Raw genomic sequence first — 11,642 nt, 5'->3', positions numbered from 1 at the left:
TTTACTGGGCAGCTCTGAGCTGAAATCACAGGAGAGAGAGATGGTACAAGGGAGATTTTACCAAGTGAACAGCAGCCTGGGCAGACAGACAGGGAATATTAATATCCTAGCATAAACCAACCTCCCTGAGTAGCTTCCCCCTTGGAATTGCTTTTTTCTGATCAATATTTTCCTTCCTCTGGCAGAATTTGTTCCCTTACTGTGTATTTCAGGAAGAGAAACAATCAAATATTTAAGTTTCACCTCTTTGCCCTCAATTTCCCCCCTCTAACCCAAGAGTGCTCCTCAGATACTTCACTGAGCTTTGTTGACCAGAGTGAAAAACAAACCCAAACAAAACATCATCAGATTTCTCTCTCCCAGACCTGCTCTAAGTCAGAACAGATGTAACCCTCCAAAGCCTCACAATGTAATTAAACCAGCAGGCTAAAGAGAAACCTCTCTTTGGGAATTAAAGGGATCAGCATTGGCTGCAATACTTACACTATGAAATGCATTTTATAGACCTACACTATTAATTAAAAAAAAAACCAACCAGTTTAATTTGCTCCCAAGCTTAAATGGGAGGATTTACAGGACTCACACTAATTCCTGCACCACCACCTGAGGCAGGACAATGCTCCAGCTGAGGTCCAGAAGGGCCAAGGCACAGCACAGTGTCATACTGAAACATTCTTAGGGTGTTTGCAGATCTTTGTGGGGTCTGCAGAGGAAACTGTGCTCTCTCCTGAACTCCTTTCTTCAGTCCTTCGTCTGCCTGGTGTTTCCTGGGCTCTCCATCCCACTCACCCTGCAGGTTTGTCACCTCAGTGTCCTTCTCCTGCTGCAGCTGGGCATACTTCTGGCTGTGGGTCTCCAGGCTCTTACGGTGTTCCAGTTTCAAGCTGTTGTGCTGCAGCTGCAGGTCAAGCAGCTGCTTCTTGACATCATCATGCTGGTTCTGGATGGGAGAAGGAATTACAGAGTCAGTACAAGAAAAGTAATTTAGCTATCTCCAAGTGCTACCTGAGTGCCTCTGTTTAATAAGTTGCTTGGGGAGGAAGGAGAGATGTTCATTCCTCCAATGAGGTAGCCAGAAATCCCAGGTACAATCAGATATTCTCTGTGTTCAGTGGTTCAGGGAGGATGTGAAAATGCTAAATAAACTCCACTTTGGGAAGCAGTTTGAGAGGTCTCCTTGGAAGCCACTAAACTGTGGTGGCAAATCTACTCCTGCCTGAAAGAGATGGAGACTCTGGAACTACTCCTGCTCCTTTCCAAGAGCAATTCCCTGGGAGCAGTGCAGGCTACGAGAGCTGCTGCTATCAAACTAAATCCTGTGGAATACTGCACAAATCCAAGCTCCTCTCTGAACAAACCCAAGGTCCTTTCCAGAGTCCCAGACATGCTGAAGAACACTACCTGCAAGGATAATTTCCAAGGAACAAGCAGCAGGAGCAGCCTGCACACAGACAGGAGTAATCACCTTTAAACTGGGATAAGGTCTAATTCCCATGACCTTTCTGCCTGCAGGTGTTGCCACTCACACAGACACCTGAAGGCTCAGGTTGTTCTCTCTGCTTGGTTTGCTTCCTGGCTGCTCTCCCATCACCTCTCCAAGCTGCTGGAACAGCAGGGAGACCTTTAGCAGGGACACCACATCCTTAGACATAGGGAGAAGGGAAATCCCACATTCCCCACAGTAACATGAGGCTTCACAGGGAGAAAACTCCAGGATAACAGAGGCTCTCAGAAGACCACAGACTATTCCAAGCAGGAATTCAGCAGCTAGAGACAGGCTGGAAAGCTGCTCTGCTCTCCCCTCCCCTTGTGCAGAGCCCAGGAACAAAACACACCGAGACATCCTTTTGCTGGGACCCGCTGAACCAGAATTCACCTCCTTTTTTATAGTTCCCATGGTAACCCAGAGAGATTCCTTCCACATTCAGTTTGTCAACACCAATTACGTATGCAGATTGCCTAGTTCTCAGGTGAACCCTGGCCCTGCCACACAATCCCTCCCCAGGACTCAGCAGACATTTCAATCAGCCTTCCTGGGAAGAAAAATCTGCTTTAAAACCCCCAAACCTCTAAACACTGTCGATGATTGCATTTATCCCCAGGAAAACAAAGCATCTGTGGCCCAGGCATTCCCTCTGAAGCAATTATCCTCCACTGAAAGGGCTATAACTGCTCCAAAGATACATGGGACGCAGAGGAAAAGGCTGGGGGTGCAGAGGGGTCCCAGGGACAGAACAAAGCAGAGAGACAAGGATGTCAAGTTAACCAGATCACAGGATCCAGGAGGAAAATAAAGAGAACACAAGATTCCTGCTTTGCTTTTCAAAGACATCAGGTACTTACAGTTCCCATCAGAGCCCCTAGCAGAAAACACTGCAGAGAAAACACTTCCCTAACATCATTTTGATGCTAAACACCTCAGAAACCACCAACAATAGCAAGTGAGGATTGATTGTAAGGAGAAACTTTTAAGAAATGCAAGGAATTTTAAGTCCTCATCAGCTCAGGTCAATTAATTTCTAACCCATATTCTGCCTGGAAGGTGATGTGCATAATGTGTGTCCCCAGACTGCTCACAGGCAGGAAGAAGGGAGGGAATATCCACCCTCTGACAGCAGCAGGAAGCTGGAGAGGGAGAGAAATGCTTCGACCAAGGTCACAGGCAGCACCCCGAGGCTCTCTGCTCATTAAACACATGGAGCATCCTCATTCTCAGCTAGTTTTTTGAGGATGGTTGGGCCCAATGTGTGCACATACATCAGGAGGAATCCAGAGATGCTGTTGCATTGGTTGCAGGCAGGAAAACACCACATGGGATTTCACTCATCCTGCTCACACTGCAGTATGGGGAAGTCATCAGCTCATCTTCCAAGAATCAGTTCTTTGACTCAGAGCAGCAAGTTCTCTCATCCCACCTCTCCTCTGCTTCTCAGACAACAGGCAGTGCCCAAGGTGCATCAGCTCCATCTCACTGAGCTCTCTGATGAAATGCACAGGTGAAGAAGAAAATCACAGCTCCTCAAAGCCAGGCATTTCTCCAGGATTTACAAAGCAGCTTTGTAGGCAGCACTGTACAAGTGGAATCAGTAACTGGATGCTTAACCCACACGCAAAGGAAGGGCAGAGCTCACTGCTACTGTTTGTGTTCCAGCAGTTCCAGGAAGAGCCTGTCAAAAATCCTTTGTCTGAAGCAACTGCCTCTCCCTGCCCTCCTGCCCCAGCCAGTGCCAGGATGCAGAACGATGTTGGCAAAATGTTTTCATCTCCACTCAAGAGGATGAAAGGAATTTTAAGACAAAGTCTGGCCCCAGCAGGCATCCAGACACAGGCAATGACTGCAACTGCTATTTTTGGCCAAAGTCAAGCCCCTTGCCCCTGTGAGCTGCTGTGCCAGCTCCAGATGCTAATCAAGGACTGCAATACACATCAGGATGACAACAGCACACCAAAGCCAGATGTGCTGATGTGGCTTCATGAAACCTTTGGTCATCATATTTGGGGCCTCCAGCTTAGCAGAGTTAGTTGCTTCTGTTCAGCATGACATCTCCACTTCCCAGGCAATGACATTCTGGCAGGAATCTTCCTCCTGAGGAAGCCAGTTCCAGTGGGAAGAACTTTTGCTTGGACTCCAGCAACAGAAGTGTTACTCACAGTCCCAAACTAGCTAGAAACTAGGGCTAACTACTCCTTTTCCAGGGTGGGGGTTTGAAATCTCCCCCACTGCAGTCCCGAGGGCTGGTCTGTCTTTCAGCAGCTGGAAATGGAGTTCAAAAAAAGAGCTGCTCTTTTCCCCCCACCCCTTTAATAAAAGGAAGCAAGAGAAAGGGAGCCAGGACAAAACGCTCTCCCTGTCCCCATGAGACCAGCAAACCAGAGCATTCTGCCCAGCCTGAGCAGGATGAAGAGGAATGTTACTATAGCAGAGCGTTCCCAGCAGCCACAGTGCTGGATAATGCCCAAGAGACAGAACTGTACTTCCCTTTTCCCAAAGCTGGAAGCCAAAAGCAGGCAGCTGGAGGTCCAGCTCTGCTCAGGAAACACAGCCCAGCGGTGCTAAGGCTGCTGGAACTCAGCCCTCTTTCTACAGCCCAGGCTTAAATTACCATTTCACTGCCAATGCTTCAACTGAAACCCTTTCAAGAACACCATAACCAGCCCCAGTTGGATTGCTCTAACCAAAGCAACATTTAACAGCAAGATATGCTTCAGGTAGAGCATGTGATAAGCTATAAAATGCTATAAAATGCTCTAAGCTGCTCCTGCTCTGAGCCTCTTACAGAGGCTGCAATATATTGTATTAGCCCAAAGGGCAATCTATAATGAATAGAAGCATTTTCACACTGAGAGACCAGAAAAGCACACCCTGAACAGCAGAATCCTGTGTGATAAAGTGCACAAAGGCTGCTTTGAGTCGAGGTGTAGGTGAAGGATGTAATCTGATACAGAATAAATAGGAAACTCCCCTGAACCTGAATAGTCAGGAAGGAATGTAGATCAACACAGAGTGGTCTCCTCCCTCTGTGCTGGCAGGAGCTGCAGGAAACCCTTTTGTCCCTCTAGGAAACTCCTTCCCTGAAGCATCCTTTACCATGCAGCAGGTGGTGAGTTCATGGTTTCAGCCTCTCCCTTACCTTCAGGATCTTGTGCTGGGAACTGAGGGCTCCATATCTGTTCATAGAGTCTTGCTGGAAAGACAAAGATTCAACAGTGCCATTAGATCCCAGAAAAACCCACAGTAGGGAGAAAAACACACAGGAGCACCTGCCCAACCACCAACTGGGACAAGCCCACCAAGGTGACCATACAAGGCTGGAAAAGGATCTTTTCAAACCAACCTATCCACCAGCTAATTAACGGCACTCTTAATTCACATTTTTTCCCCAGCCTTCAGCTCTATCTAGGCCAGGCCAGTGCTGAAGGAGCTGAGCAGTGAAGCCCCTGAAGGCTGAGCTATCCTTGCAGCAGCTCAGGGGTTTGCAGACAGCAGCAGAGCTGAGGCTGTCGCCTACACACACAAAAAATTGCACCATTTAACAAAAACTGGATCACTAGGCAATGGAGTGAGCCTAAAGCAAACTCTGTAACTAGGTAGAGAGGCCAAACTAAGCTCAGCAGTGGAGAGGGAGTTATGTGTGTCCACAAAGGGTTCTGTACCAGTTCAACAGGCCTTGCTAAGTTTCTTCTCCTTGTCTCTAAGGTCTCATCCACACCAACAACTGTCCACAGCAGGTGTGGAAGTCACCACAGCAGCAGTGGGAAAGTGCTGCAGCTTGTCCCACTGCAAACTTCTGCTGGGATCTATCTCTGGGGAGCTTAAAGTGATGTAGCTGAGCCACAGAGCAGCATCATAGAGTGCAAACTGCCCCACCAGATATTCCCACCACAACCCCCAATTCAGCTTACACGACAGATACTCATTAAGGTATGAAATAGCAGCAGCACATGAGAATAAAGTGCAAGGGATTTGCCCACCATGAAAAAAAATCAGCTGTTCATCCCTGAGTGTTTCTGTACCAGGCTGACATTCTCCCACAGATGAGCAGGCTAAAAGAAATTCCTCTTCTCCAGCATCTCATCAACAGATGCTCTGAGAAAGGAATAAAACCAGCCTTGGAACCTAAGTGAATGTGACAGACTGTGTCCCAGGGATGCATTTCTTCCTAACCCTCACTAAAGAGCCCTTTTCCCTGCCCAATGGGAAGTCCACAGGCTAGTGAAAATCATTTGGCAAGCCCTGGAGACAGAAAACAATGGATATGCTTTTCCCCCACCCCACCATGGCCTTTCTTCCCCACGTTCCCTGCGGTGTGCCTTGCATTCAGCTTCCCCAGGACTCTCCTGTACCATGGAACAGCAATTCTCCTTTCAGGCTGCAGCACTGGGAATCACTGCCTTGGCTCTGACACAGGGGAGAACAGGCAGAACAGCTCGAGCACTGCACAGCCTTTCCCTGAGATGAAGTAAATCCTCACACCCCAACAGCCTTGCACGGTGGAGTCAGCCAAAGTTCACCCTGTACCATGCACACACGTAGCCTTTCGTGCCTCCCAGCCAGCAGCATCAGCCTCACCACCCTGGGGGGACTAGAGAAATATTGGCCATCCTCACACAGACACTCTGAGGAACAACCCATACCTACCTTCTCCTTGTTGAGGGCTTCCTGAGCTTCTAGCTTATATACTAAAAAATCTAGAAATGGGAGAAGAGAAGACGATTTAATGAGCTGGAATTTCACAAGGATCTGGTTTCTATTTTGGTGGGGGGAGGGAAGAAGGAAATCAGCCCCTTGCTGAGCAAAAGGCTGCAAGTCACTAAGCTGGAATGCAGATGCTGCAGGGAGACCACTCAATGCCCTCAGAAAGATGGGAATATTTTCCATGAGAGGGGTGCACCCAGCTGGACTGGCCCAAATGTCCTTTCTTTCCCATTCCATAGGCAAGTGCATAGGTGATTTCCTACTTCAGCACACAAGTGGCTACAATTTGATGTCACAGAAGCTGGATAAGGATTTGGGGTGCTCTGAAATGAGAGATGACTCTGGAAAAGAGAAACCAAAGCTCCTGTGAGACCAAAAGGAACTCATCTGCTGCTGCTGTGTTAGGATGCTCCATTCTCTCAGTCAGTCCCCAGCAGAGAAGATAAAGAAGAGGCAGAAATGCAGCTTCTCCCTTAGCAATGCAGAGCTGCAGCCAAACCTGGGGCTGTGTGTCAGCACTTCCACACACACAGTGCCTGGAGGAGTGAGGAGCAGTGATGTTACTCCACATACCAGTAGGGAATATAAAAGCCAAGCTATTAGGTTGCCACCAGCAATCAGGTGCAGAGGAGCTTGACATCCAAGCACAGCACTCAGCTCAACAGCACACGAGTTGATCTGTTGGTTTTCTTCTTCCTGTGTCATTTTGTGGTCTTAAAATACCCTCCATGCTTATATCTACTTATGCACATCAGCTCCGAAGGATCTGACAGTCTGTGCTGTCCATGTGTCCTGCAGGGCAGTGATGCTGATATCATGAAGCACTTGTAGATCTCAACATCTTCACATCACTTCTATGAGAATGTTGACATATTTCCAAGAAAAAAAAAAAGCATGGGCCAGTGCCAGATTTAGCCACCACTTAAACTACTCAAACACCACATCATGGGGACTGTTACTCACAGATTGGACTGAGGACATACACAGGAGTAGGAGAGAACACAACTCACCTCCCAGCACCTTCTGCCCATGGGCAATGGACACACAGTTCACTATTCCCCAAGGGCTAAGGCTCACCCAAGGCACTCAGTGACAGCCACACATGGCCCTGAGGCAGAAAACACCTTGGGTACAGCACACACCTCTCCCCCAGGACAGCTGGAGGGTTGTTTGGCCACTGCTGTGCCACCTATGCAGGAGACTCACCTTCCTTTGTCTTCTTGTGCTCCCCTCGCTCCTTCTGCAGGGACCGTTCCAGCCGGGACCTGTGCTCATACACCACTAGGGAGGCAAAGAGAGGCAGAACATGAGAAAAACCTGAGATTTCTTCCCAGATATTTGTTTCCCTCATACTTATTCTCCTGCCTGGAGCAAGGAGAGGTCAGTTAGGCTAAAGACAGTGGATATTCCCAATATAACACACCAATCTCATCCTGTAAGTATCTGCACTCAGGTTTTGTTTTGGAGCTCAAGATGCAATGCCCAAGAGCTGCTTTAGTGGCTAAGGGCTAAACTGTGTCTTTGTGGGCCAAGTTCCCTGCCAGGCTCAAGGCAGCCAGAGCCTTCCAGGTCATCTCTTCTGTAAAGGCATCTTCAGTGTGCAGGAGAGACATGTCCTCATGCACAGCCCAACCATGGCCTGGCCCTCAGGCCACTGAGGAACAGCAACCCAAACAGCTCCTTCTCCCACGACACACAAAGAGCACCTGTGCTCTGCACAGGAGCAGAGAAGGGAGAGGGATGAGGCTGCTTCATGCAGCAGCCACATGACAAATCAAAGTGCCAGAGAAGCTTCCTGATGGATGGTGATTATAATCCACTCTGATGTCTGCATGCTAACCAAGAGCTCTCCCTGAGCCACAGCACTCAGCTGCAACAGGCTCCTCACCCCCTCAGCACAGGCAGAACAGCACTGGGCAGCCAGTCAGAGGGGAGAGGTGAGGAAAGAAACCTCCTTCCAGAGCCAAGGTCCCTCCAGAGCCAAGAACTCGGGGGGCAAGTCGTGCCATAAAACAGTCTCCAGGAAAATGAGCTAAGTGGGGTGATGTTTGCATGCCTAAAACAAGTGCTAATCCATTCCTTGTTGAAATCTTGCCGAGCCAAGAGCCCCAAGTGATTTGTGCTCTCACTCCAAGTGATCCATACAGCCTGCCAGGTCCACACTTGGGTCATATGGGAGCAGCAAAGCTCACCTAATTCCTCACTTTTGTGCTCCCTCAAGGAGCAGGAAGGAGCAGTGCCCTAGGTCAGGAATTCCCATTGTCACCAGCTCCTTCCTTTGTTACCCTCCCCAGTAAACACAGACATCCCAGTGCTGAAGATGCTTCCCCTGCACTGGGCCACTCTGTTATGGTTTTCCTCTGAAGTGAGGAAACTACTTCAAAGTGTTTCAGCAGAAACTCTTGGTTTCAGGCTGGAAGGATGTTCCCCCTGCAGAACACACTGCTAAGCAGCAAACCCATCCCTGCAGCTGTCCAAGTGTCTACTTCATGACAGCTCTATTTTCAGCAACTTTTCCCAACAGACTCCTCAGATGTCACCCCCAGGGCTTCCCCAGCACAGCACACAAGACACTGTGGGTGCTCCTTCACTGCCTTGCTCAATGGAATTGTCAGCTTGGGAACATCAGCCACTTCCCAAAGGATTTGTGAGCTCTGGGCACTCATGTTTCTGTCAGGAGCATCTCACTTTCTTGCAGTCTTATCTAGCAGAGCTCCTGAGGGCAAGTCTTTGATGTGCTGGGAACCTCATCCCATCATGAAAAGCATCTGTAGCAAGAGGCTTGTGCTAACACCCACAGATCCTAATGCAAACACCCCAGAGCAGAGGAGGCTTCGGGAGCAGCTCCATATCGTTAGGCTTTTTAGTCAGAATTTTAGGACACAAAATCTGGCTCTCCTGAAGCCAGATAAGAAGCAACCTCCAGTGACTAGAAAAGAAAGTTGTCATCTCTCCTGTCATTCCTCTGGAGCCCAGAGAAGGTTGGTTCAGCTTCACACAGAGCAGTGAGGCAGCAATGGACACAGCAGTGTCTCTACTCATCTTGGTGGTGGAACACAGCAACAATTCATCCACCCAAACTGGCTCTATACAGCTTTGGAGGTTAGGAAGTCTTTAACAATTTGCTATTACAAGAGAGAATGGAGGGTGGTCAGTGTCTAAATCCAGGCTGGAATTCAGCCAGAACTCAGCACTAAAGCACCATCAGCTGCTGCCAACTGAGCCAAAATGCAGAGCTTGAGCTGCTGAAGCAATGGAATTCTTGCTGAAAAAAAAAAAGAGAGTTAGATGCAGAAGACACTGGAATTACTCATGCAACAAGTGAGTACAGGGCAGGGATAGAGCCCAGAGCCACAGCTCCACACTCTGTGTTCAGCACCAAAGCACCATGAGGAGCTGTGAGACACCAGGACCACACGTGCCTGGGACACTGCACTGCAGGACTCCCACGATCTGGCTCCTATCTGCCAGTCCCCAGGTTTGTCCCACCAGCCAAACCCAAAAAAAGCTTTGCCTTTGTTAGAATTGTTGGACAAGTGTCTTCTCAAAATAAAAAAGAGTAGCCATGGCAACAACTGTATTTAGGAATAGGAGGGATGACAGAGGGTTAGAAGCTCCAGCAACAGGCAACAGCTCTGCCATTCACACACGTTTGGGTGGAAAAAATAAGAGCCTGGCTCAGTTGTTCCCAATAGCTGGGGTTCCCTGAGGCTACCACTGTCATCTTATGCTCTGAAGAACCAGCCCCTCTCTCCAAGAGGAGCAGGAGCTGCTGACACACCAGAAAGGAATGTGGGTTAACTTCTGCCCTGCTGATCTTTGCAGCTCACAAACCCAGGATACAGGTGGAAGTCATGGCTGGGACTGAGCAACACATGAGGAGCTGTAGGTGTTTGACTCCCTCACAGAGTAAGAAGATATGGAAACAAAACATAAGATAATAGCAGTGAACTTAAACATACATTAGATCAGTTTCCAAGATGGATTGGTTTTTAAGCATGTTTCCTTGAGAGGAACACACTCCACACTCTCTGCCTGTTTACAAACAGAAATACACAGCCCTGGGCACCAACAGCCCTTGGAGGATGTTCTATTTGCATCACGACACTGCACACAAAAACATCAGGAGAGTTTTAACCCTAAAAGACGTAAATGTGGAGTCACAGACCTGCAGAGTTCCCCAGCAATACAGGCTGTAGAAACACTATCCCTGGATATATCCACTGAGGCCAGAGTGGATACTCTGATTGTAGCCTGAGGAAAAGCTCTGATACTGTAATCCAAACTCACTTGTTAGGAACTCTTGACCTTGAGTAGAACCACAGCAAACAATATTTTGTCCACATGAAATTCATTCTTGATCACTCCAGAACCTGCCAACTCCAGCATCACACACCCAACTGTTGGCAACCCAGAGTGGATTCCCACCAAACCTCTCCACAGGCAGCTCAGCAAATCCCTCTAGAGACTCCAAATCCAGTGACAGCTGCTGGAAATGTCTCTTTGGCAGGCGCAGGAAGACTGGAATGATAGACTAGACAAAGGGGATAGGAGTTCATTGATGGAGTAACGTGTGTCCTCATCCTTCCCTGCTGAGACCTCCCAGTGGGCTAAAATGCCATTTTCCTCACAGTTAGGCATTTATGTAAGGAGGACAAATGAGGGGACAAAGGGGGAGGAGGAATACACATACTGTGTTTGCCTTCCACTCTCTGGCAGCTCTTGCCAGAGGAACCAAGTGCTGGTCAGAAGGCTTAGAAGAGCCAATTCCTCCTCCTCCTCCTCCCTTTGTAGGGAGCTATGTGCTGCAGCATTCAGCAGCCCCAAACAAGTAAGACTTTTCTATGGGCGGATTAACCTCTTGGGAAGAAGATGGGTTTGTTTCCTTGCAAAGGTGATGAGCAGCAGACAGAGTGACAACAAACTTTAGGGAAGGATCCCTTCCCTCTCTGCTCACTTCCCAGACAGACACGGGACAGAGAGTGGAGTCACCTCTCAGATCCTGCCCAACTCCAAGTCCTGTCTGCGTTTTCACTGCTTGCCATTTAGAATGACAAGAGGTTTAGTTTTTACAGCCAAGGAGAGAAGAAATGGAATAGACGTGACGCAGCTGAACTCGCCAATCCAACACGCTCCGTTCCCCTCGCTGCGAGCAGCAATTCAGACTCAAGGCTGTTCTAATTCTAGACAGCCAAGGGGGGAAGGAAACAGGCACAACGTCTTAAGAGCTCTCTAAAGCCAAAAAGCTGAAGCTCTCTAAAGCCAAAAAGCTGAAGCTCTCTAAGTCACCCTGCTGCAGGTTGGGCTGGGCAGCAAAGCCACCAGCAGGTAATGTTGGGAGCGAGGGAAGTTCGGGCAGAGTGTGCACACACAGAGAGACACAGAGAGAGAGACACACACAGAGAACAGGTCACTCACCTTGGAGCTGAGCTGACAACGCTTCCTG

The 11,642-nt window shown here is 48.7% G+C and overlaps 1 protein-coding gene across 1 annotated transcript in view; it reads right to left on the bottom strand.

Annotated features, from left to right (window-relative positions):
• LOC103807956 (Golgi integral membrane protein 4-like) overlaps nt 1-11,642 on the bottom strand; it is a gene marked incomplete at its 3' end in the record, with an annotated part of 21,367 nt that overhangs the window by 9,569 nt on the left and 156 nt on the right. Inside the window, exons 1-5 of the mRNA XM_009080709.1 lie at nt 11,615-11,642; nt 7,403-7,477; nt 6,140-6,189; nt 4,632-4,685; nt 790-940 (exon numbers count right to left, since the gene is read on the bottom strand). The exon at nt 11,615-11,642 is cut by the window's right edge and continues 156 nt beyond it. Of these exons, the coding sequence (XP_009078957.1) occupies nt 790-940; nt 4,632-4,685; nt 6,140-6,189; nt 7,403-7,477; nt 11,615-11,642 (358 nt within the window). The remainder of the gene's footprint in view (nt 1-789; nt 941-4,631; nt 4,686-6,139; nt 6,190-7,402; nt 7,478-11,614) is intronic.

Source organism: Acanthisitta chloris, unplaced genomic scaffold (assembly GCF_000695815.1).
Source record: "Acanthisitta chloris isolate BGI_N310 unplaced genomic scaffold, ASM69581v1 scaffold14108, whole genome shotgun sequence".
NCBI lineage: Eukaryota > Metazoa > Chordata > Aves > Passeriformes > Acanthisittidae > Acanthisitta > Acanthisitta chloris.
The sequence above is the reverse complement of the archived record's forward strand: the minus strand, read 5'-3'. Positions and strand labels throughout refer to the sequence as shown.